Source organism: Callorhinus ursinus, unplaced genomic scaffold (genome assembly GCF_003265705.2).
Source record: "Callorhinus ursinus isolate GAN/ISIS: 27379988/994484 unplaced genomic scaffold, GSC_fseal_2.0 scaffold118, whole genome shotgun sequence".
Taxonomy (NCBI): domain Eukaryota; kingdom Metazoa; phylum Chordata; class Mammalia; order Carnivora; family Otariidae; genus Callorhinus; species Callorhinus ursinus.
This window is the reverse complement of record NW_027397180.1, coordinates 718,833-742,475: the sequence shown is the minus strand read 5'-3', so window position 1 is coordinate 742,475 and position 23,643 is coordinate 718,833. Positions and strand designations below refer to the sequence as shown.

At 64.9% G+C, this 23,643-nt stretch overlaps 1 protein-coding gene across 1 annotated transcript in view; it reads left to right on the top strand.

Annotated features, from left to right (window-relative positions):
- The first annotated feature begins 2,551 nt into the window (after window positions 1-2,551).
- Window positions 2,552-23,643, top strand: part of MUC6 (mucin 6, oligomeric mucus/gel-forming) — a 30,749-nt gene continuing 9,657 nt past the window's right edge. Inside the window, exons 1-34 of the mRNA XM_073889812.1 lie at window positions 2,552-2,600; window positions 3,269-3,438; window positions 4,144-4,207; window positions 5,316-5,490; window positions 6,890-7,080; window positions 7,198-7,447; window positions 13,110-13,219; window positions 13,639-13,879; window positions 13,950-14,076; window positions 14,197-14,287; window positions 14,370-14,479; window positions 14,648-14,855; window positions 15,051-15,173; window positions 15,550-15,670; window positions 15,810-15,948; window positions 16,056-16,160; window positions 16,280-16,352; window positions 16,441-16,578; window positions 16,820-16,981; window positions 17,069-17,163; window positions 17,253-17,385; window positions 17,472-17,721; window positions 17,813-17,865; window positions 17,960-18,069; window positions 18,547-18,698; window positions 18,847-18,988; window positions 19,072-19,182; window positions 19,574-19,759; window positions 19,837-20,076; window positions 20,159-20,315; window positions 20,417-20,557; window positions 20,747-20,809; window positions 21,263-21,295; window positions 23,412-23,542. Of these exons, the coding sequence (XP_073745913.1) occupies window positions 2,552-2,600; window positions 3,269-3,438; window positions 4,144-4,207; window positions 5,316-5,490; window positions 6,890-7,080; window positions 7,198-7,447; window positions 13,110-13,219; window positions 13,639-13,879; window positions 13,950-14,076; window positions 14,197-14,287; window positions 14,370-14,479; window positions 14,648-14,855; window positions 15,051-15,173; window positions 15,550-15,670; window positions 15,810-15,948; window positions 16,056-16,160; window positions 16,280-16,352; window positions 16,441-16,578; window positions 16,820-16,981; window positions 17,069-17,163; window positions 17,253-17,385; window positions 17,472-17,721; window positions 17,813-17,865; window positions 17,960-18,069; window positions 18,547-18,698; window positions 18,847-18,988; window positions 19,072-19,182; window positions 19,574-19,759; window positions 19,837-20,076; window positions 20,159-20,315; window positions 20,417-20,557; window positions 20,747-20,809; window positions 21,263-21,295; window positions 23,412-23,542 (4,644 nt within the window). The remainder of the gene's footprint in view (window positions 2,601-3,268; window positions 3,439-4,143; window positions 4,208-5,315; window positions 5,491-6,889; window positions 7,081-7,197; window positions 7,448-13,109; window positions 13,220-13,638; window positions 13,880-13,949; window positions 14,077-14,196; window positions 14,288-14,369; window positions 14,480-14,647; window positions 14,856-15,050; window positions 15,174-15,549; window positions 15,671-15,809; window positions 15,949-16,055; window positions 16,161-16,279; window positions 16,353-16,440; window positions 16,579-16,819; window positions 16,982-17,068; window positions 17,164-17,252; window positions 17,386-17,471; window positions 17,722-17,812; window positions 17,866-17,959; window positions 18,070-18,546; window positions 18,699-18,846; window positions 18,989-19,071; window positions 19,183-19,573; window positions 19,760-19,836; window positions 20,077-20,158; window positions 20,316-20,416; window positions 20,558-20,746; window positions 20,810-21,262; window positions 21,296-23,411; window positions 23,543-23,643) is intronic.

Here is a 23,643-nt window from a genome sequence, read left to right as displayed (position 1 = left end):
GGACATAGCCCGGCTGGAGCAGGGGTGGGGCATCCGCCTGTGGCCATGTGCACAGGCCTCAAGGAAGCGGATGTGGCCTTTGACCAGCAGATTACAGATCTGGCCAGGTGGGAAAGTCAACAGAAAGCTCTCAAGGAACAGCTGGTGGGGGCCTGCCTGTGCACGCGGCATGGGGTCGGCCGCCGGGGGTGGGGCTCAGGGGGTGCCGGAGGACACCAGCCTCAGACACTCGGGGAGCAGAGCCCAGCACAGGGCGGAGAGTGCAGTCTGCCGTGGTTAGTGGTCATGGCCACCCTTGTCCTGCAGGCTGTGAGGGCCCCGGTGAGGCCACGGGGGCCCGAGGGCTGGGGGTCCCACATTCATCTCAGGAGGAGGTGGGGGGAGAGGGACTCATACCCTGGGTGGTCCCGTGGGAGGGCTGCCTGCGAGCAGCAGGCTCGAGAGGCCTGAGGGAGAGAGGTGTGGCTCAGGGCTGTCCACGGCACAGACCCCTCCCGGGCAAGGCAGGGGCCTGCAGGTCCACCAGCAACAGCCCACAGCGCCTCCAGAAGTGGGCTTCTCCTTCTGTGACAACAGCCCACACGGAGGACGAGCACAGAGGCCCGTCCCACCCACTCCCCGAAAGATGAAAAAGACGCACCACATAGCCCCCAAAACAGAGTCTCCAAAGAGCAGAGGAATTCCCGCCGTGCCCCATGAGGAGATACTAAGCACAGAAATGTATGTCTGGTGTTGAGTCGTGCCCCCCAAATTCCTACGAGGAAGTTCTGACCCCCAGGACCTCAGAATGGGACCCGATTTGGGAATAGATAGGGTCCTTGCAGGTGAGGTCATTAGGGTGGGCCCCTCATCCCATGTGACTGTGTCCTTACGAAAAGGGGAAACGAGTCGGACTGGCTCGCAGGGAGAGGCAGGGGGAGCAGGTGAGGGGTGCGGCTAGAAGCCAGAAGCCCCCAGAAGCCAGGACCACCAGCAGCTGGGGGAGGGACGCCGCAGTAGGAAGCAGCCCTGCCCACACCTGGATCCTGCCCCCGGAGCCCAGCGGGCGGGCAGGGCTGGTGCCAGGGCCACCCCAGGGCAGTAACACGACCCTCGGACAAGGTTCATGTGTTTATCTTCTCGAGACTTTTCTGCATTTTTCCACATTTTACTGAGTGTGTACCACGGTACAATTTTTTGTTATTTAAATTCCGTCTCATCAAGGACTCCCACCTCCGTCCCAGGAGAGGAGAGATGCAGGGAGGGGACCCGGAGGAGCTTGGCTGCCACCCCGAAGCTGAGAACAGACGCGGGGTCAGGGAGGGCGGGGCCCGGGGACAGCAGGAAGTCCCTCCGTCCCACTGGGCAGGGCCTGCGGTGAGGAAAGGGCCGCACAGGGGTGGGGGGCAGCAGGTGGGGGGGGCGCCTGCCCCCCGGCGACGCCGGAAAACCTCAGGATGGCGGCACAGCGGGTGGAGCGCTCTGCCGGGTCCCGCTGGGGCTGAGCTACTCCAATCCCGTCTCACAGTCCCAGAAGAAAGACCCAAGAGGACCAACCTGCTTCCAAGCCCAAGATCTGTAGGAAGACAAAAACCCACGGCACCACAGGGCGAGATGGGCGCCGGCCCCTCAGACATCCAGCCAGAGGGCGGCAGGCAGGAAAGGAGCCAGACAGTTCGACCCGCGATCAGGAGAAAAGTCAGTCACTGGAGGCCAGCATGGCGGCAGTGGCCGTGCAGGAGGAGGGGTTAACACGCCGGGGGTCGGCCCGGTCACTGTCACTGCACAAAAAGGCGCCGTAAGGATGGGCCGTGCTGCGCAGGGACACGGAAGGTGTGAGAAAGTACAGAAACTACCGCTGCAGAGACGGCGTGCGGGGCATGAGTGGCAGGTGGGGCCGCCGAGGACACCGGCCACTCCGCCGGGAGGCCAGGACACACGTGAAGGAGCCCGCGAGCACGGGGCAGGCCGCCAACACGCTGCAGGAGCGGCGGACAGGCTTCGCTCCGGGTCTGTGGACGCCAGAAGCCCTGGGCACAGGACACGTGAAGGAGACCAAGCCCCAACGAATCGTCCCGTCGCTCGAACGCAGGGAGAAAAGGAAATTCCGCACAGAAGCCAGGGCGGGGACGGGTTGTCTGAGGATGAACACGCACGACACAGCGGCCGACGACTTTGCCAGAAACCACGCAAGTGAGCCGCGAGAAAGCAGCTGCCATCCTGGGGGAATAGCTCCAAAAACAAGGGCAGGAGTCAGGGGCTCTCAGACACGGCCGCCGGGCCCCGGGGAGCCGACGCCCGACCTGGTGACGTCCGCACACACGGACGGAGGTCTTCAAGCGACAGTGAACAACCCCGGAGCGGTGCGGGCAGGGCGCGGGGTGGGGCGTGTGCAGGGAGGCTGCCTGCGGGGCGGCGGTGCCTGCCGAGGGCGGCTGGGGTATGGGGAAGACAAACACCCTGCGCCCCACGGTGACCACCAAAACCTCAGGACCAAGAGCGCCTAAGGCAGCGGTTGCACTAAGGCCAACGGCCCGAAACCCCAGTGGGAAGGCACAGGGTCTCCGCCGGCATGGAATGGCGAGCACCCCGCCCGCCGTCTGAACAAGGCAACCGGCAAGGTGCACGGGAGTCGTTCCAAGTAAGACAGAAAAAGGCATGCAAACACATTGGAAGAAAGGCCGCATGATGCCATGAACACCCAAGTAGGTTTCGGAGCACGGAATACCCCCAGGGAGGAATAACATCACTTCACAGGGAATGAAGTCCAATTTCCTGGCCATAGCCCTGAAGAAGCAGAGAAAAACTGGTAAATCGGACATTGTCAAGATCAGGAACACAAAGGCACGGGGTGCCCAGGTAGGGCAGTCGGTGGCGTGTCCACTCCTGGCTTCAGCTCAAGTCACGATCTTGCGGTCGTGGGATGGAGCCCCATGTCAGGCTCTGTGCTCAGCTCGGAGTCGGCTCGCGAGTCTCTCTCCCTCTCCTTCTCCCAACTCGCGCTCTCTTCCTCTCTCAAATAAATCTTTTTAAAAAGAGAGAGAGAGAGAGAGAGAGCGCATAAGGATGCGCCACACACTCGAAGAAAGGTCTTTGCGAACCCTGTGTCTGGTAAAGGACCTGTATGCAGAACAGACCAAGAACTCTCAAAAGGGAATCGCAACCAAATCATCTGGTTTTAAAATGCGCAAAAGGTCTGAACGGACACTAGACACAGGCTGGTAGATACGCACATGTGTGCAGGACGGCACCACACGCCTGTCAGGACGGTCCCGCCACTCGCGCCCAGCGCTGGAGGGAGCAGAGGACGTGAGGACGCAGAGTGGCACGGCCGCTCTGCGGGGACAGTTTGCCGGGTCCCGAAAAAGTCAGCCGGACACCAGCCATACACTCCAGTCGCACCACGCCCGGGCAGCTTCCCCAGAGAAAGGGGAGCCCACGCTCGCGGCGATCCGATCCGTGCGCACAGGATCCTGGCCGGCCTAGCCGTGGGGGAGCGCACGGGCAGCCAGGGGCACGGCCTGCCAGGGCGCGCGGCTCGGCAACGCGACGGAACAAAGCGTTGATCGGGCAGCAACATGGATGAATCCCCAACGTCACTCAAAACGCTGAATGAAGTTTGCCAGACAAATCAGTCTATATGGCGTGGTTCCACTTACGTGAAGGTCTAGAACACGCAAACAAGTCTGCGGTGACCGAGGGCAGTCTGTGTGCCGCAATGCGGATGGGTCTCCAGGGCGCACGAGGCCCCTGGGGGCAGAGGAGGGGTCCTCTGGGGGCAGCTGTCCCGACGGTGGTGATGGTTTCAGGGGTATGTGTGTGGGTCGAAACCCATTAAACTGGACTCTTCAAATATGTGCAGATTTTTGTGCATCAGTTACACCTGATAGAGCTGCTAGAAGCCAAACAAAAACAAAAATAACACCCCCCAAAAAATCCTGCTTTTACCCACTGGGAGGAGGAGAAGAAAGACTCCATCCTGGGCCTCTGCCCCCCACGCTTTCAGAAATTATTCCCAAACTCTGAGGATGCAGGGACACACTGGGACCCGGCTCTGAGCCTGGAAAAGGTGACGAGCGAGGAGGGGTAGGGGCGTCAGGCCTCTGCCGTGGGGCCGGGAGTGGGGCCCACGCGAGTGGCTTGTGTCCTCCGGCTCGCCTCCAGCCACCAGCAGCCAGGGCCCTCTCGGCCCCTCCTGCACCTCGTGCCCCGTCGGAAACTCTGCAAGGTGAGGCCCCAGAGGCCACTGCCCGCGTACAGCTGGTGTCAATGCCCCGAACCGGGCTCCGAGGCTGAGTCGGCCCACCGCCCTTGTCACCTCTGCCTGTGCTCAGGTCGGGGGATAGGGCTGGGGCCCCTCAAGCCCAGGAGCGGCCCGCTCCTCTAACCCCCAGCCACAGGCACCTGCTTAGCAACCCCCCCAGGGGGCCAGCATGACATCATGGCCACTGGGCAGCAGGTCCAGGCCCTGGGGCTCCCCCGAGCCGGCCCCTGGTGGGAGTGGCCCCAGAAACCCACCCGGTCCCATATGGCGTGTTCTGTGTTCCCCTTGAGCAGCCACAGAGAACCGGCCACTGTGAGCTGAGGGAGCCCTGGCCACCTCCTTGTCTATCTGGAGGCCACAGCTGGCCAGCGCCAGCCTGCCCAGGACCCCGCAGACCCAGCCCTGCCCACCCTCGCCTGCTGCCTGCCAGCGCCTGAATTGCTGTCACCCCTTTGTGCACGGCCCCTCCCCTTCGCCCAATTCTTGGTCCTCAGTTTCCCCATTTCTCGCTCTAGAGCCAGGCCCCCACCCTCTCACCAGTGCCCCACACTGCTACAGGCATTCCCAGGCCTGGCGGGGCCTCTCCCCACCCTGGCCCCAGCTCCCAGCCTTGAGGGTCTGGCCGCCCCGCTCTTACTTAGCCCACCTCCTCCAGGAAGCCTTCCTGTGCTGCTCAGGGCCCTCCCCAGTTCAGAGTGACTGGCTCAGGCTTCTGGGGGTCCTGCCAGACCCCCCAAGCTGATTACCTCCCATACTGCCTGTTAGGAACCACCTGTTTGTGACTCCCCCTGCCAAATTCCTATGTTGAAGCTCTTACCCAAAGGGAGTGGAATTAGGAGGTGGGGACTTCGGGGTCGTGAGGGTGGGGCCCCCAGGATGGGATTCGGGCCCCTGTAAGAAGAGCGCCGGAGTCCTTCCTGTCCCCATGTGAGCACACAGCAAGAAAGCCCCAGCTGCAGCCGGGAAGGTTCTCAGCACACCCTGCGCTGCCCTGTCCAGGACGCAGCCAGAACCGGATCCCCCCAAGTGACCACCCCCTGAGGGGCTCACCTCCCATGTGCCCCTTCGCCAGCGTCAGGCTCCGGGGGAGACCCCACGGGCCACCACCACCTGGCCACCTGCTCCCAGGGTCCCACGGACGGCGGCCTGGGTCTCCCCACCCTGCAAACGCCCCTCACCGGCCACCCGAGTGGCCAGGCCCACTCGGAAGACAGAGACAGCCCAGATAACGCCCAGCCCGGCTTGTGGTGTGTTCCTCATCCTGCCTGCCACGGGAGCTCAAACCCCGAATCCTGCCTCACCAACCTTATCTGTTTGCTTTTCACTCAGCATCCGCTCCAATCAGGGCCCCAGCACGGAGGGGCAGGGCAGCACTCAGCCAAGGCAGGGGCGCCGCTGGGGGCCAAACGGGCTGGTGGCACATCACCGTAGCCACTCCCGGCTGGCCCACAGCTAGGGGGACAGTGGATCCTGCCTCCCGGGGGGCTCGGGGGAATAAGCCAGTGACCAACCGGGGAAAGCAGCACAGAGCCCCCCAACAGAGGGGAGGGGTGCTGGCCAGAGGTACTCTGGGGCTCAGAGAAGCCCTGGCCCCAGGTGGGAGGCATCAAGAGGCCCAGTGTGGGTGCCCCCCCTGCTGCCTCAGCTGAGCCCCCCCCAAGTGGAAGGGGAGGGTTGGCCAGGCTTGTCCTGCGGGGCGTCCAGCCCCAGGCCTGCTCTCCCAGGCCCCTTGGCTCAAGCTGCCCTGGAGCCAGCCATGCTCCTCCCGCTAGGCCTCAGCACGGGGTCAGGCACCGAAAACGGACAGAACATCAGGAGACCAGGAGAAGCCACACAGTGAACACACCATCCTGTTTGGGAACACGGTTCCACCAGGCCTGTGGCCACCAGCCTGATGCTCGGGCTGTAGCTTCCCCTGCTGGGGGCTCCCTGACCTGCTCTCCAGGCCCAGGCGCCACCAAGACTCCCTCCTGCAGCCCCAGACACGACATCTGTCCAACCTGATGGCCACACAACGGGGCCGTGGGCATTGGTCAGTGCTGGGGCTGCCCTGCAGGAGGCCAGGGCTGGGCGACACTCACCGCAAATCCAGGCCCAGGGGCAGGAAGAGCTGGGCCAAGGGGTGGGCAGAGGTTAAAAGTGCAAACGGAGCAGCATCAGTTGTGGGGAGGACAGCAGGGTGGCCCCGGGACCACAGGAGAGGGGGCTTGGGGAGGAGGGGCAGGGTCTGGAGGGGTGGCCCTGGGGCCCCTCGCCTGTGGTGCTGGCTCACTGGCTCTGGTGTTGCCCCCAGCAGCTCTGGGGTCTGGAAGGGCCAGCGAGAAGCAGGACCCAGCTCAGGAGGGGGCAGGAGGCCAGAGAGAAGGGCGGGTAAGGGCGGCTGGGATGAGAGAGGGAGGAATCTGGAGGCATAACAGGCCTGCGGGGGGGGGGGGGGCGCGGTGTCGAGAACACCTGGGCGAGGAGAGAAGGAGGGGCACTTGCTGGGACGGACAGTGGCCGGACTGCTGGGACCCCAGCTGCCCATGGATCTTGGGGAGAAGGCCGGGCCAGGGTGGGCAGTGGCTCTCAGGGCAGGCCTGAGGTCCTCGTCTGCGGGGCCCTCCAGGCCCAGGGTCTCCTGGTCTGCACCATCTGCCCAAGCAGCGGGCACCCAGGGGCTGGGCCTGACCCTCAGGGGGAGTCGCAGGAGGGGCTGGGCCAGGCCCCCAGCCCCTCGGTCCTGCCCCTGACGCCAGGGGTCCAGAATGTCCGCTCTGCACCCGGCAGTGGGACGCCACGCGGGCCGCACGCACCAGCGCAGGCAGTCCTCTCAGCCTCCCCGACGGCTCCGACGGGTAGTGGCGGCTTGCCAGGCCGGGCACAGCTGCCCCAAAGGCAAATGCCCGCTCCCGTATTGAAATCTTTCCCTGACGCACCCCAAAGCCACCGTTTTTAGTCCTTTGATCTGACAGGGATTAGTGGGGCCAAGCCTCAGGGTGTGAAGGCCTACCGGCCCTTCCCCAAGGAGGTCACGCCTGACAGGCGGGGCCCAGAGGGGTGGGCCGACCCGTGTGCACTCTGGTGCCTCTGTACACGGGAGTCCAGCAAACCCAGGGTCTTGGGGGCTTCCCGCCTGGGACGAGCCCAGTCAGGAGCTTTCTGGAAGCACCTGCCAGCAGTAAAGGCCAACGTCCTCATGCAGGCTCTCGGTCCCAAGCGAAGGTCAGGTCAAGGCCGCTGGGGCCAGCACCCACCCTTCCAGCTGAGCTGTGAAGCTGGAGCAGTGGGCCGGCCCCGTTGCCTACACACTGGGGCTGGGGGCGGGGGCGGGGGCAGGGGCGGGGCCCGCCCGAGCTCCCTGCATCATGGCCAGCCCGGCCCGGCCATGCAGACAGGGGGGCGAGGGCAGGGGGGTCTGAGCCAGGCTTGAGGCCAGACAATCCCCCATTTGTCCGGCCCGCGGGTTCCCCCTCCCACGGCCAGCCAGCGGAAGGGGCCTTTGTTGCCCACACGGCCAGGAACAATGGCGACACACACAGTCTTATCTCCTGCTGTTTGCTCAGCACACGCAAGGCTCCTGGGTCAGCGAAGAGAAACGCATTCTCCTGGTTTGCCGCCAAACCTGCGTATAGAGAGGGACACGGGGCCCACCGCCCAGGAGCCCCCGCCTCACCAGGAAGGAGCCGGGCCCGGGCGCGGGCAAGGCTGCAAGGCCGAGGGCCGTCGGCTAACTGCACCCGCGGCGTGAACAGCCCGGAGGTGACAGGCGCTGGAATGCTCAGCAACAGTTTCCAGGAAACTCAGAGGCGCACACGTACACATGTGCTCAGGTTTCTCTCTACTCCAGGCCGCGCGGACAGCCCTGTCGCTGTCCCCGTGACCCAACCCCTGCTGGGGCCATGCTGGAGTCCCCCGAGCGGCTGGGGGTGACACTGGGGACCCCAACATGGGGACCCCTTATCTGCCACAAGCCCTGGCCTCTTCCCCAGGAGTGCGCACACGACCACGGTTTGGGTCCATCCGTCCCTGCCCCCTGGCCTGTCCTGAGGCACTGGCGCCCTCCAGGCCCCGGGACACATGGGCACATGGAGGGGTCGAGGCACTGCTGGGAGACAGGACAGCACCCGGTGTGCAGGGTGCTGAGTGGAGAGGTGGAAAGAGGGGCGGTCTGCAGGGAGGCAAGGAGGAGCCCGTGCCAAGGCCCTGTGGTCAGGTGTCTGCTGAGAGGGCAGCAGGCAGCCTTATGGCTGGGTGGGACACCACTGGCCAGCAAAGCAGTTGGGGGCCCGGCAAGGGTATGGGCGGAGAACAAGGCCTGGGGCTCCCCCAGCCCTGGCCGCAGGGACACCAGGGGCACAGCTTCACCCGCCCACCTCGGGAGGTGGCTTTAGTCGGTGGGAGAGGACCCCAGGCAGCCCTGGGACATTTTTCCAGCAGGGTCCTGGGCCTCTCTCCTCACCCTGCTTGTTCCGAGGCCTGACGCATCACCTCCCCGCTGCCCCCTGCCTGGGCGCCCCCACCCACCCAGCACCCTGGCCAGGACTGAGGTTCAAGGAGGGCCCACCTCTGGCCCCTGTGGGACCCTGGCCCCCACCCATTATTCAGAGCTTCACAAGCCCCCAGTGAGAGCATGAGCTCTCCGAGGTCAGGGAGAACCCTGCAGTGGCCCCATGGCAGAGCCCGGACAGAAACCCCAACCTGGGTGCACAGGATCCTCGCTGCAGTGACCCCAGCTGGGGAGGTTCCAGCGCACAGCACCCAGGAGAGCGTCTGGGAACCAGCCCCTCCCCATCCACCTCTGCTTCTGAGTGAAGGGGGGAACAGGAGTGCCTAGCACGCCCGGGGACCTGCCGTCTACATGGCGAGGCCAGCTGCCCACTGCGTGCAGTTCTCCGTTAGGTAAACACAGAGCATCTACTACCTTCTATAGCTGGGGCTCTAGGTTGGGAGGGGGTCTATGAGGCAGGGTGCAGCCCCCCCCAGCCCCAGGGGGGTCCTCAGGGGCAGGTGGGGTTCCTGCAACCCAAGTCTCTGTGGAACCAGAACCTCAGGAAAGGGGGAGCCCCCAGACCAGGGCCCCAGGCTCCCACACAGGCTCCCACTTGGGACCAGCCCGCCCTAGAGTCACCAGACCCACACCTGCTCCCCAAATGCTAGAGGACCCTACAGGATCCGAAACACTCACACCTCACTGACCCTGACCTTCCCCAATCGTGACCCTCATCCTGACCTCACCTTGACCATGACCTCGACCTTTGCCCTGATCCTGGGCCTCACCCTGACCCCCCATGACACTGGCACATGTCCCGCCCCACTCCCTGCTTCCTGAGATGCTGCCCCCCCGGAGCCATGTCCTTCTCCCGGGGCTGGTGGACACGGCCCTGCTCCTCCACCTGGGAGGTTGGCACCCTGAGGCTGGCACACAGCCTCCACAGAGATGCCCTCCCAGAGAGGACCCCCGTGGCCACTCCACCCCCGCTCCTGCGCCTACAAGCAGCTCGGAGCCCTGGGGGTCAGAAAACAGTCCTGGGGGCCCTTCTGGGTACAGCATGACCACTTTGGGCTGCCCCTCCGCCCCTAGCACTTTGGGCTCCCCCCACAGGGGCAGAGGGGGTGCCCGGCGTCTCCCCCACATGCCCAGGACAAATGCCTCTCAGCCCCAAGCTGTGGCTGATGGTGCCCTTGCAGATTCCTCCAGAACCGCCCCCAGGATGGCCCCAGCCATCTCAGCCCAGAGCACACGCAGGTCATGTCTGCAGGGCTCTGGAGGGCCTGTGCCGGTCCCTGCCCGGAGGCCAGTGATAATGGGGCTACTGTCCACCAAGGGGCTTTGCAAAGGCCAAGTCCTGATAAAACAGCGCCCAAGATCCTGTTTGGCCACTGCTGTGCCCAGTGGGTGTGGCCAGGGCAGGGCCTGCAGCCCCTACATAAGGCGTCCAGGGCTGGCCACTCTGGCTGGCAGAGCTGACACAGGTCCCGAGGCAGAAGGGGCCGGGTCCAGCAGCGACCTCTCTTCTCCACTGTCATGCTCGGGCCTTGGCTGCTGCTGCTTCTATCCTGTGGGGGGGCCCTGCTCGGCACTGGTGAGTGGGGGCCCACTGGCCACACCGTAGGGGCGGACAGAAGCCCTCCGAGGGTCCCTTCTCGCTTCATCAACTGGCCACGAGGACACTGATGGATGAGAGGCCCCTCCCCACCCTGTAGCCATCCCACACTGGCCAAGGCCCGGGTCCCCGTCAGGGAGCCGGCTCAGAGCCCAGCTCAGCCCGTGCACAGGCCGCCACTCACCCTGGCCCTGGGCACAGTGGCCAGGGAAGAAGGATGCTGGGCTGCATGCGGCAGGGGTTCCTCAGGGACATACAGTCTCCTCAACGATAGTGGGTGCAGTGGGACATGGGCACTCTGGGCAGGACAGTGCTGGGGGCTCTCACCACTGGGCCCTGGGTCCTAGGAGGGCTGTAGGGTGTAGGGAGCAGGGCAGGGGCCTCGTGGGCTCTGGGTCTCAATTTCCCCATCTATGACAGTGGAGGAAACATCTCCCACTCATGTGACTACCATACGGATTAAAGAAGGAGGGCCGAAGGGAACACGTTAGGGCCCAGGACCACCACCATTTTGCAGAGGCTCGGAAGGGACCACCCCACCCCAGAGCCCACCGGTCTTGCCCACCAAAGCCCAAGGAGCAGGGGCCCCCTCTGTCCTCCCCTTACCCCCAACCCCCTGGTCCCTTCTGCTAACCACTCCAGGCACCATGATGCCACAGGCTGAGGGCAGCCCCTGCCCCCAAGCCTGGGAAGGGGCCAGCCCCAAGGGGTCCCACGGTGGCCCAGAGAGAAGCCCCTTCTTGCTGACAGCAGGCACCAAGCCCTCTGCATCTGCTCTATCTGCCCGAGAGCCCAGCAGGACGTGTCTCTTCTCTCCCCGTGATGCTTGGCCCACTGCCCCCTCCTTGGTGGCCCCAGAGTCCTCCCAGCCTTGACTCCCAAGCCCGCTCCACAGCCTGGACCCAAGCACTGGGGGTGGGCTATGAACTCCTGAGCCTAGCAGGTCTCCCCTGGGCCCTCCCACCCCTTCCCTCCCATGAAGCCTGTGGCTCTAAGTGCTCAGGACTTCTGCCCCGCCTGGGCCCATCCCCTCTGAGACCTGGACCCAGAACCAGGGCAAGAAGGGAGGCACCTGGAAGCCAGCCGACGTGGGACACAGGGTGGTGAGAGGCTACAGCTCTGCTGAGCCGTGGGAGTGCTGCCGAGGGGGAGGGACAGGGTCTGGCCACATTTCTGCCAGCACCCTCGGGGCACCGATTTGGTAATGGTGTAGGAGAAAGAGGTGGGCTCTGGCCTCTTGAACCAGAGGCTCAAAAAGCACAAGGTCAGACACAGGAGGCTTGGGGTGCCTGGAACTTGAGGCAGGTGAGGGACAGAGGCCCCTGAGCCAGGCTGGGGTGGAGCCAGACGGGAAGGGGCAGGCAGGGTGGCCAAGTGTGCAGAAGGAACAGCGTGTGCTCCGGAGGCTCTCCGTCCGGTCCAGGGGCTGAGAAAGGCTGGAGGTGGCGGACCGACCTGCCCTGCAGGCCCAGGGGGGACCAAGGCATCAGTGCTTGCTCTGAGATTCCCAGTGGGAAGTACACACCGTCCCTTGGCTGGCCCCTGAGCGCCGGCTCTGTTCAGACAGCAGAGGACAGCCCACACACCAGGGCTCCGTGAGGCTGGATGACAAGAGTGGTGGAGTAGTCCCAGCAAGTGGGGACCAGGGAGTGACCTACGGGGAGTGACGCACTAGGGGCGGGGGGGGGGGGGGGGGCATGGGGGGCAACGGGAGGCGTCGGGGGGGGGGGTGGTGAGCTGAGGAGGGGCAGAGACAGGGACCCACGTGGTAGACACTGCGGAGGCAGGAGGCCCAGAACCAAGTGTCACTGGCCCACTGGAACAGGAGCAACACAGCCATCTGGGGACCCCTGGGCTGCCGGACTGCTGTCCCTGTTCCCTGGCATCACCCCGAGACCCACGAACACTGCCAAGCAGAGTGGGGGAGTGGGCAGGGTCAGGACCCCGAGAGCCACATGGGCTGCTGAGCCAGGCAGGAGCCACAGCAGAATTGAGGGCCCCACAGGGTCTGGAGGGTGGGAGCACCGACCATGGCAGGGCCGGGAGGACTGTCTGGGAAGAAGGAAGCAGGAAAGCAACCACTTTCAGAGCCTGGTAGAGGGAGAAGCCCGCTAGGGAGCCTCAGACCTCACCCCTGGGAGCACGGGGTATAGGGTGCCGCCAGGACGGCTGCAGGCCAACCCCAGCCCTGCGCTGTCAGGTGGCTGCACACCCTTCCCCAGGTCTCCCACCGCCTCCTGCTCAAAGCCCACCAGGCCCCTCCCAGCGCAGGGTCCCCCACCTACAACAAGCACCCTTGCAGTCCACACGAACCACAGACCCACAGGAGCCCCCCCAGGAGCCAGCACTGCCTGGAGCCCAGCCTGTCAAGGCTGCCTGTTTGTCCTGCGGGGGCGGGGGGATCTCCTTTTCAAACCCCAGAGGGGCCTGGAGCATGTGGGGGATGAGCAGGTACCAAGTGATGGGAGCCTGGCAGGCAGACCAGCGGGTGCTGCAGGCCCAGAGACCCCTGCCCCCACTCTGCCCAGAGGACCAGCAGATGGCCGCACACCTCTCGCCCCGCCCCGGGGGCCGCTCCATCCATCCAGCATTGGTGACTGGCATCCCCTCGCCCTCAGGCCCTGCGCCCTGCCATTCCACATGCGCAGGGATCCCGTGCAGACGTGCCCAGCTAGTGCCCGAATGAGCAGCTGAACTGGGCTAGTCAGAGGGGCACGAAGAGCCAGGCCCAGGCCTGACGGCCGGCACCGTACTCCGGGCTGACACGCTGCCCACCGCAGGGGAAGGCGGACGGTGCCATCACTGACCACCATCCCCATCCACACAGGTCTAAATGAAACCTCCTCTGTGCACCCAGGCCTCTGGAGGCTGCAGGACTCCCCACCCGCAGGTGAGGGCCACAGGCAGCCTCCCATCCTCCAGAGTCACCCAGAGCCCCTGCGCCACGGCCCTACCACAGAGTGGCCGTGGCCTGGGGTTTCCATGAGAGGGATCCAGCTACGGAAAGACTTAGCCAGCCCCTCGCCCGGAAGGGAAACAAGCCCGGGCTGCCAGGAGGGCTGGGGGCCCCGTGCAGGTCCTACAGACCCCAGCCAAGACAGGGGTTGGGGTGGGAGGCAGACCCAGCCCTCATTGGGGCTGGCACTGTGGGGGCAGGGGCTCTTTCCTGCCCAACCCCAAAGCACCTGGAACTTGGGAGGCCAGCATGGGCTCCCCGGGGGCCCAGCTCATGGGGTCAGGACCCCCCATGCCTGCCCCACCAACCAGGATGGGCACAGGGCCCCAAGACTCTGCCCGCTATCTCCACAGCTCCAGACAAGGGTCAGTGCTCCACATGGGGGGCCGGCCACTTCTCCACTTTCGACGGCCATGTGTATGACTTCCCGGGAACCTGCAACTACATCTTTGCAGCCATCTGCAAGGACGCACCATCCACCTTCAGTGTCCAGCTACGGCGCGGGCCCAGCGGGAACATCTCCCGGGTCATTGTGGAGCTGGGGGCCTCGGTGGTCACCGTGCAGAAGGCAGTCATCTCCGTGAAGGATGTGGGGTAGGCCACATGGCTGGGGTGGGAGGCTAGGGAGCCAAGGGGGCGGCCCCTGATCACTCTGCTCCTGCAGGGTCGTCAGCCTACCCTACACCAGCAACGGGCTCCAGATCACACCCTTTGGCCAGAGCGTGCAGCTGGTGGCCAAGCAGCTAGAGCTGGAGCTGGTGGTCATGTGGGGCCCGGGCAGTCACCTCCTGGTGAGGACGCTGGCAGCGGTGGCGGGCTGGGTGGTCCAAATCCAGCAGTTTGCCTGGGCTTTGTTGGTGGGCGAGGGTCCTGGGGCGCCCTGACGGCAGTGCCCACCTGCCCACCCACAGGTGCTGGTGGAGAAACGGCACATGGGCAAGCTGTGTGGTCTCTGTGGGGACTTCAATGGCAAGCAGACCGACGAGTTCCTGAGCGAGGAAGGTAGGAGGGGGCTGGGGCCCAGAGCCCCTGCAGCCCGGCCCCCATGGTGCTCACCTCACCCCACCCCACCCCACACCCCCAGGCAAACTGCTGGAACCGCACACGTACGCTGCCCTCCAGACACTGGATGACCCCAGCGAGATCTGCACCTACGTGCCCGTCACCAGCCCCCAGGTCCCACAGGCAGAGCACGTACGTGAGGTGGCGGGGACCCCAAGGGCCTTGGGAGCCCTTCAGACACGGCGGGGGCTGGCCCCCAAGGTCTGACAGGGTCTCCTAGGCCAACAACGCCCCCAGGCTTCTGAGACCGGTGTGGGAGGTGGCCCTGACCCCCATGACCCCTCATGGTCCTCTGCCCAGGCCCAGACTTGCACTGAGCTGCTGACCCAGGTGGCCCCCGAGTGCAACGTGCCCAGAGAGCCATTCGTGCTGAGCTGCCAGGCGGACATGGCCGAGTGCGTCCTGCCAGGCCAGCGGAACTGCAGCTGCGCCACGCTGTCCGAGTACTCGCGCCAGTGCCGCATGGCGGGCCAGGCTGTCAGAAAGTGGCGGGGCCCTGGCCTCTGCTGTGAGTGCTGGGAAGAGCGGCAGGGAGGGCCAGGGCCCCAGGCACCGATGTCTCAGGCACCGACCCCGCCTTGTCTGTGAGCTGGAAGGGGACTGGGGGAAGGGGGGTGGGGCTGAGTCCTTGGCCGGGGCAGGGCAGGTGGCGGGGGTGCTGGAGCACCCCGGCCCCTGTCACAGAGGCTGCACGTGCCTGCAGCTGTGGGCCCATGCCCGGCCAACCAGGTGTACCAGGAATGCGGCGAGGCCTGCATCAAGACCTGCTCCAACCCACAGCACACCTGTTCCAGCTTCTGCACCTTTGGCTGCTTCTGTCCCGAAGGTGAGGGCAACCGCTCCCCTGGGGCCCCTCGAAACTCACCCGGAGACAGAGGGTAGGCCCCTACCTGACTCCAACACAATAGAGCCAGACCCGTCTTGCCCCAGGGAAGGGAAGGGCTTGCCCCCCCCACAGACCCTGTGTTGGGGGGGGGGCAGTGGGATGGTGTGGCTGGGGAAGGGAAGGGCTTGCCCCCCCCCCAAGACCCTGTGTTGGGGGGGGGCAGTGGGATAGTGTGGCTGGGGTCCAAGAGATTGCTAGGAAGATGTTTTTGATCCAACCAGGAGCAGCACGTGGGTCTGGGCACGTGGGCGCAGGGGGCTGCCAGTGCGGGGGGGCGGTCATCTAGCCACGGGCCCAGGAAACCTGTCTCCCGCAGGGATGGTTCTTGATGACGTCTCCAAAAACCACACCTGTATGCCCGTCACCCGGTGCCCCTGTATGCTCAACGGGGTGGTCTATGCCCCTGGGGAGGTCATGACAGCCGCCTGCCAGACCTGGTAAGTGCAGGGCAGCTTGCAAGGGGATGGGGATGAGGGGGGGGCACAGGGGTCCTGGGGCAGCCTCAGCCTGGAGCAGCCGGCGTTGCTAGCCCAGAGCGTCTGGGGGTGCCGTCTGGGTAAGCCCTCCCACCTGCAGCCACTGCACCATGGGCCACTGGACGTGCACAGAGCAGCCCTGCCCCCGGCGCTGCTCCCTAGAAGGCAGCTCCTTTGTGACCACGTTCGACGCCCGGCCCTACCGCTTCCACGGCACCTGCACCTACATCCTCCTCCAGGTAGGACATGCCACTACCAGGGGGCCCGCCCCAAGGGGTCACCATGGGGGGGGGGCATCACAAGGACCACCCGCGGCCACCTGGGCTAAGCCTCACCCCCCTCCCAGAGCCCGCAGCTCCCCGATGGGGGCTCCCTCGTGGCCTCGTACGACAAGTCTGGGTACTCTCACTCGGAGACGGCCCTAGCTGCTGTCATCTACATATCCAGAGAGGTAAGGCCACCCCGCCACACGGACGCTGCACCCATCCCGCTATGTCCCGCCAGGCCTGCAGGAGGGGAGGCCTCCCCCTGTTCCTGGCACCCCTGTGACTCAGGCCACCCTCCCTCTAGGACAAAATCGTGATTTCTCGGGACGAGGTCCTCACCAACAACAGGAACACCAAGTGGCTACCATACAAGACTCGTACGTCCTCAGCCCCTGCCCAGCACCTAGGTCCTCACTGGGCCAGAGTCCCCAAGCAGGCTGCCTCCTGAGCCCCCTCTCCCCCCAGGCAACATCACCGTCTTCAGGCAGACGTCCACCCACCTCCAGATGACCACCACCTTTGGCCTGGAGCTTGTGATCCAGCTAGAGCCCGTGTTCCAGGTGTATGTCACTGTCGGGCCCCAGTTCAGAGGACAGACCAGAGGTGAGCCCCTCCCTGTCCCTGCCCAGAGCCGGCCTGATGGCCCCATCCCTGCCCAGTGTGGCCACAGCAGAGAAAGGGCCCAAACAGAGCCCTGCATATCCAGCACTCACGACCCCAGCCTGGCCTTCCTGGGGCCGGTGACAGCTTAGTGCCCCAGACATGGTGACGGGAGGAGAGGGGCTTCAGAGCACAGGGCAGGGCGGGAGCACAGGCTGGCCCCCTCACGGCCCGGCTGGTGCAGGTCTCTGTGGCACCTTCAATGGGGACACGACAGATGACTTCATGGCCAGCACGGGCATCGTGGAGGGCACCGCCTCGCTCTTCGTGGACTCCTGGCGGACAGGGAACTGCCCGGCCTCGTTGGAGCGCGAGACAGACCCCTGCTCCATGAGCCAGCTCAACAGTGAGTGCCGGGCCCTGGGAGGTCTGTGGGTGGGCACAAGGCCCAGACCAGGTGAGCAAGAGACCCATGCCTCCCCTGTCCCCCCAGAGGTGTGTGCAGAGACCCATTGCTCAGTGCTGGTGAGGGACAGCACAGTGTTCCAGAGGTGCCACGCCACGGTGAACCCCAGGCCCTTCTACAAGGTGGGCAGGGCCAGCAGGAACCCCAGGGGGCGGGCCCTGGGGGTTGGGGGGGGCTGGACACCCAGCTAACAAGCCGTGTCCACACGCAGAGGTGCGTGTACCAGGCCTGCAACTATGAGGAGACCCTCCCACACGTGTGCGCCGCCCTGAGTGACTATGCCCGCATGTGTGCCACACACGGCATCCTGCTGAGGGACTGGAGGAGCAGTGTGGACAATTGCAGTGCGTGCCGGCGGGCGCAGGCAGGGGTGGGAGGGGTGCAGGGGCACCCAGCATCCCCTGAGGGCCTGACCCCAGTCCCCCCACAGCCACCCCCTGCACGGGCAACCAGACATTCGGCTATGACATCCGGGCCTGCGGCCGCACGTGCCTATCATTGTCTGACCGCGCCACCGAGTGCCATCTGAGTGCCGTGCCCGTGGACGGCTGCAACTGCCCCGAGGGCACCTACCTCAACCACAAGGCCCAGTGCGTGCGTAAGGCCCAGTGCCCCTGCCTCCTGGACAGCAACAAGTACATCCTGGCTGACCAGTCCGCCATGGTCAACGGCGTCATCTGGTAAGCGCGGGGCTCCCCAGGGGGGCCGGCCCACCCTAACCTGCAGCCCCCAGCCCGGAACCAGTGCACTCACACAGCCTACCTCTTGCAGCTACTGCATCAACGGCAGGCTGAGCTGCCCGGGGCGCCCACAGATGCTCCTGGGTACGTAGCTGTGCTGAGGCCGGCAGGCCTGGGCTGCCAGGTGTGGTGGTCCCTCCAAGCCCGCCTCACCCCAGCTCTGCCCCCTTCCCTGCAGCAACCTGCTCAGCCCCCAAGACCTTCCAGGCCTGTGGCGAGTCTTCAGAGAACACATTTGGGGCAGCCTGTGCCCCTACATGTCAGATGCTGGCCACCGGCACCCCTTGCGTAAGGCTTGGGCCGAGCGAGGGGCAAGGGCACTCCGCAGAGGGCAGTCCCCACCAGAGAGCCACGCCCAGGGCCTCTCCCTGGACCATGAGAGGGTTTTCACAAAATCCCCAGGGAGGGCAGGGCCACGCAGTCCATCTGTCCCTGTCACCCCGTGATGAGGGTGGCTGGTGCCCAAAGGGGGCTGAGAGGCTCAGCAGTGGCTCTGGTGACCAGGCAGCTGGAGGGTGGGGGTGCCTGTGTGGGGGGCTCCCCGAGGACTGTGGGCCTGGTCCCCCACTGCCTGGGGAGGGGGCACAAGCTCAGGAGGGGCACAGAAGCACCAGAACCTGCCTGGTGGCTTCGCTGAGAGGCCTGGAACAGGGGTGGACACAGGCAACGGACGGGGAGGAACATCGGGGGTCTCAGAAGGGCCCGGGGCAACGGCAGCAGTAGGCAAAGCCACCCTCCCAGGGGCCACTGACCCTCTCCCTGCAGGTACCCACCAAGTGCGAGCCTGGCTGTGTCTGCGCCAAGGGGCTCTACGAGAACGCTGCCGGGCAGTGCGTACCCCCCGAGGAATGTCCATGCGAGTTTGCGGGGGTCTCCTACCCCCGGGGCGCCGAGCTCCACACCGACTGTAAGACATGGTGAGTCACAGCCTGAGCCCAGAGCCCCCGGTGGCCTGCGGCTGTCCCTGGGGTGCCCCAGCAACTCCACCAAGGTCAGGGTCCAGTGGGAATACACGTGTGGCACGGGTCCCCCTGAAGCCCCACAATGGCCCACCTCCCTCCCCAGCACCTGCTCCAGAGGGAAATGGGCGTGCTGGCAGAGTGCCCGCTGCTCATCCACCTGCACCCTCTACGGGGAGGGCCACGTGGTCACCTTCGATGGTCAGCGCTTCACGTTCGACGGCAGCTGTGGGTACATCCTGACCACGGTAAGGCTCCGCTCTGGGCCATGGGGGGTGGGGACCCCAGGGGCCAGCAGGTGGGCTCCTCCTCAGCGCCCGCATCCCCACAGGATGGCTGCGGAGCCAACAACTCGCAGCCCACCTTCAAGGTCCTGACGGAGAACGTTGTGTGTGGGAAGTCGGGCGTCACCTGCTCCCGGGCCATCAAGATCTTCCTGGGGGTGAGTGAGCTGGGTGGGGCCTCTCCACACCTCAGCCCCCAGACCCCCACGTCCTGGCCTCTTGGTGCCCCCGGGCCCCCCGTCTGCATGGCGGGCAGCAGTGTCTCCTGGCGTTGGACAGCTACGCGAAGGGAAGGGCTTCTCCCAGAAGCCTGACCCTCAGCCCTCGGTGCAGTTTCCACCATGTTCTGGAACATTTTGCCAACAGCAGTTTCTAGAGGGCAGGCCCCCAGCAGAGAACCAGCCCTGGGCAGGCACAGGCCCACACGCTCCCTTAACAGATGGGGTCCTCCCTACCTCAGACAGCTTGGGCAGGGGATGCAGAGCCTGCAGATGTTCAGCGGCTGCCAGGACAGGAGACAGGCAGCCGCGTGACAGCCCCACCCCACAGGGCCTGTCCATCGTGCTGGCGGACAGGAACTACACGGTCCGCGGGGAGGACCCCCATGTGCGTCTGCGGGTCAACACCGGGTCCCTGAACCTGGTGCTGGACATCGCCATCGGCAACAGGTACAACATGACCCTCGTCTGGAACAAGCACATGACTGTCTTCATCAGGATTACGCGTACCACCCAGGTACTGGCGCTGCCCCAAGGCCCAGGGCCATCCGCGGGGCAGGGGCAGCGCCCGGCCTGACACGAGCCCCCCTGCAGGATGCGCTGTGTGGCTTGTGTGGCAACTACAATGGGAACATGAAGGACGACTTTGAGACACGCAGCAACTACGTGGCATCCAGTGAGCTAGAATTTGTGAACTCGTGGAAGGACAGCCCGCTGTGCGGGGACACCAGCCTCGCGCTGGACCCCTGCAGCCTCAACACATTCCGCCGCAGCTGGGCAGAGCGCAAGTGCAGCATCATCAACAGCCCCACCTTCACCGCCTGCCACAGCCAGGTGGGCCCGCCCTCAGGGCCCGCGACCCGGCTCCTAGCACAGCCTGGGCCGCGGGGCAGGCACTGAGGGCCCATTCCCACAGGTGTACCGCCTGCCCTACTACGAGGCTTGTGTGCAAGACACGTGTGGCTGTGACACTGGCGGGGACTGTGAGTGCCTGTGTGATGCGGTGGCCGCCTATGCCAAGGCCTGCCTGGACAAGGGCGTGTGCGTGGACTGGAGGACCCCGGACTTCTGCCGTGAGTGCCCCGCCCAGGCCCACTCTCTGGGGCGGGCACGGGTGCAGGCTCGGGCCCCCTGACCCGCGCGCTGAGAGCCTGACAGACGCCCCTTCTCCCAGCTGTCTACTGTGACTTCTACAATACCCACGCTCAGGGGGACGGCACACACCAATATGGCCAGGAGGCCAACTGCAGGTGGCACTACCAGCCGTGCCTCTGCCCCAAGCACCCGCAGAGCTTCCCAGACACCAACACCGAAGGTACAGCGGAGAGAGTGTGGCCTGAGCGAGGCCCGCAGACAGCAGACGGGCGATGGAGGGCAGGGTCAGAGTCTGGGGATGTGAGGGAGGGGGCCCTGCATCCAGGCTTCCGGCAGAGGCAGGGGACTGGGCATGGACAGACAGGGGAGAGGGCCCTCCCCATCACCCTCTGTGCCACCCCCTCTCCAGGCTGCTACAACTGCTCCCAGCACGAGTATTTCGACCCCAGCACGGGGACCTGCGTTCCTTGCGGTAAGCTCCGCATGCCGCCCAGGCCCCACACCCCACACCCACCAGCCTCTGGCTGGAGTGGCCAGCCCCCACACAGACCTGTGGCCAGCCTCCTGGCAGACCCCCCGCAGGGCGTGCCCTCGGGTGCAGAGACTCCCAGGGACCCAGGCAACCGGGGCCAGGGCAGCAGAAACAGGAAAAGCACCAGCCTCCCCTCTCTTCCCCTTCCCAATCATCAGCAGCCCCAGGGCAGACCTGACCCTGCCATCCTGCTGGGGTGTGTGGGTAGAGAGCAGCAAGCCACTGGGGATTCAGCACCAGCTCGCCTGGATCGCTGCCTACAGTGGCACGGGACAGGGGAAGAGATGGGGACGGGGACCAGGAGCAGGGGCTCAGGCCCCTCTGTGGCGGCTCCGTCCCCCTGGGTCCTCAGCTGGGTGGGGGCAGCGCTCCTGACTGCCCTTCTCCTTGCAGTGTCACCGCCCACCACGCCGAGGCCCACCACAGGTGACTATACACACTAGGTGCCAAGGTGAAGCAGGCCCACCGCCAGCTCTAGCCCGGCTTGGCAGGACAGCCCCTGGCCAGCCCAGGCTGTGTCTGTCGGGTGCCTGGGCGCCCAGGGCCCTGACCACCGACACTGCTGTCCCTGGGTCCCCAGAAGCGGGTGTGGGCTGGGGCGGGGACTGAGCCTGGGCTGCCCCTGGGGCCGCTCGGCAGTCAGAGGGGAGCGGGCACACAGACCCTGCCCCAGCAGGCCCACCGCAGCCCCCGCCCCGGGCAGCCATGAACAACAGTGGGGCTGACAGGGAGCTCAGGGTGAGGGGTGGGGGCCAGGGCCCACACTTCCCCCGAGAGAATGTTCTGTTGACCTCCTTTGCAGGCAGAGTCCCCTGTCCTTGGGACTGGAGCTCAGTTTCCATGAAAGGCTTTTTCTTTTTTTTTTTTTTTTTTAAAGATTTTATTTATTTACTTGAGAGACAGAGAGAGAATGAGAGACAGAGAGCATGAGAGGGAGGAGGGTCAGAGGGAGCAGCAGACTCCCCGCTGAGCAGGGAGCCTGATGCGGGACTCGATCCCGGGACTCCAGGATCATGACCTGAGCCGAAGGCAGTCGCTTAACCAACTGAGCCACCCAGGCGCCCTGAAAGGCTTTTTCTGAGGATAACCTGTCACAGAACGTGACCATTCTTTGCTGCCTGATACTCGTGATAGAAAACACGTAGGACGGGCCACCTCAAGGATCCCTGGGAGCCCACCCCGCCCCACACAGCAGAACCCCTTCCAGCTTCCCGGAAACCATGGGGGAACAAGACATCCACCCTGTTAGCAAGGGTGGGTGGACGGAGAGGCAGTGGCCCAGTAAGCATGGGTCCCTGAAAACATCACTGTGGCCACTCAAGCCAGGGCCAGCCAAGGAGGCCAGGGGGTCAGCTAGGGGAAGGCACACCCCTCCCATGGGGTACAGTGGGGGCAGGGAGCTCAGATTCAGCGGGAAAGTTGCAGAGGGCTCTGGAGGAATGTTCTGAGCACTGCTCCCTGCAGAGTCACCCCGAACCATCTCTGCCATCACCACACGGGCCACTTCGGCACCAGCCCCAACGGCCACACTCAAGTCCACGGCCACAGGACCCACAGTGATGCGGACCACAGCATCCACACTCAGCTCAGCAGCACAATCCACGGCTCAGTCCACAGAGCACACCACAGCATTACCACGGACCCCAGAAACTTCAGAAATGTACACAGAAACCCCAACAAGTAAGCACACCACACGTGACTGTCCCCAAAAAGGGGCAGAAGCACATATGCCTGGAACCCGACCAAAGCTGTACAAGTCCGTGTGGGGCTCCACGGGCCAAGTTGGTGCAAAAGGCAGGGGGACTCCCCCAAAACCCAACCCCAAGCACACCGCACTAACTACGCTCCGCTCAACTTCTCCACGGCATTAGCACAACACCCACCCATCACAACCACCCCCGCCCCAAGTGACCACAGACCCGAGGACACGGCAACATTCACAAATACACCTGCAGTACAGTCCCCACACCCTCGGAGCAGGCAACGTGTCCCCGTTCTTCCCAGAGCATCAGAAGAATCACGTCAGGAGGCCAGAAGCAGGATGTGACAGGGAAATGCCCACCCAAACGCAGAGCAAACACCTGACACTGGAGAGGGCAAAGGAGCCACAAACAGTCACAGGAAATTCCCCAGTACTCCCTTCGCGGGGCTAAGATACAAAGGGGTAACAAACACAGGGAAAGACACGGGGGGGGCAAAAAGAGACTGCAGAGACAAGACACTCAAAAATGCTGGGAGTCGCCACCAGGGACCCTAAGGAGCCATGGAGGGGGAGGACATTTCCCCAACAAAGCAGACGAGATGGGTGGTTCAGTGAGGGGTTACTCACAAGAAAAATGATTGGCACACGCTGTTTCCACAGGGCCCACCACTCATCAAAGGACCCCCAACACGCATGTGACCAGGGAGACACAGCACACGGAGACACCTACATCCCCTGAGGGCAACGTCGGCTACACTACCGAGCACACAACGGCACAAGAAACACCGACGTCAAGCAACTCACACGGGCAACTACCCTCTCGCTCCGCGCCCACGCCAGCTATTTCCACCACGGCCCCTACGACAGGTCCCCCCACGGGGACTGCCGTCCGGATGACCACTGCCTTGCCCACCCCACCACGCCCCGACACCACCCTCTCCACGAACGCTGCCCCCTCTACCACGTCCTTGGTGACTCCCACTACCCACAGCGTCATCACCCCAACACACCCAGAGACCCCTTCCTCCCCCTCCACGGCCAAGCCCACGACCCTGCCACTCACTCGGACCAC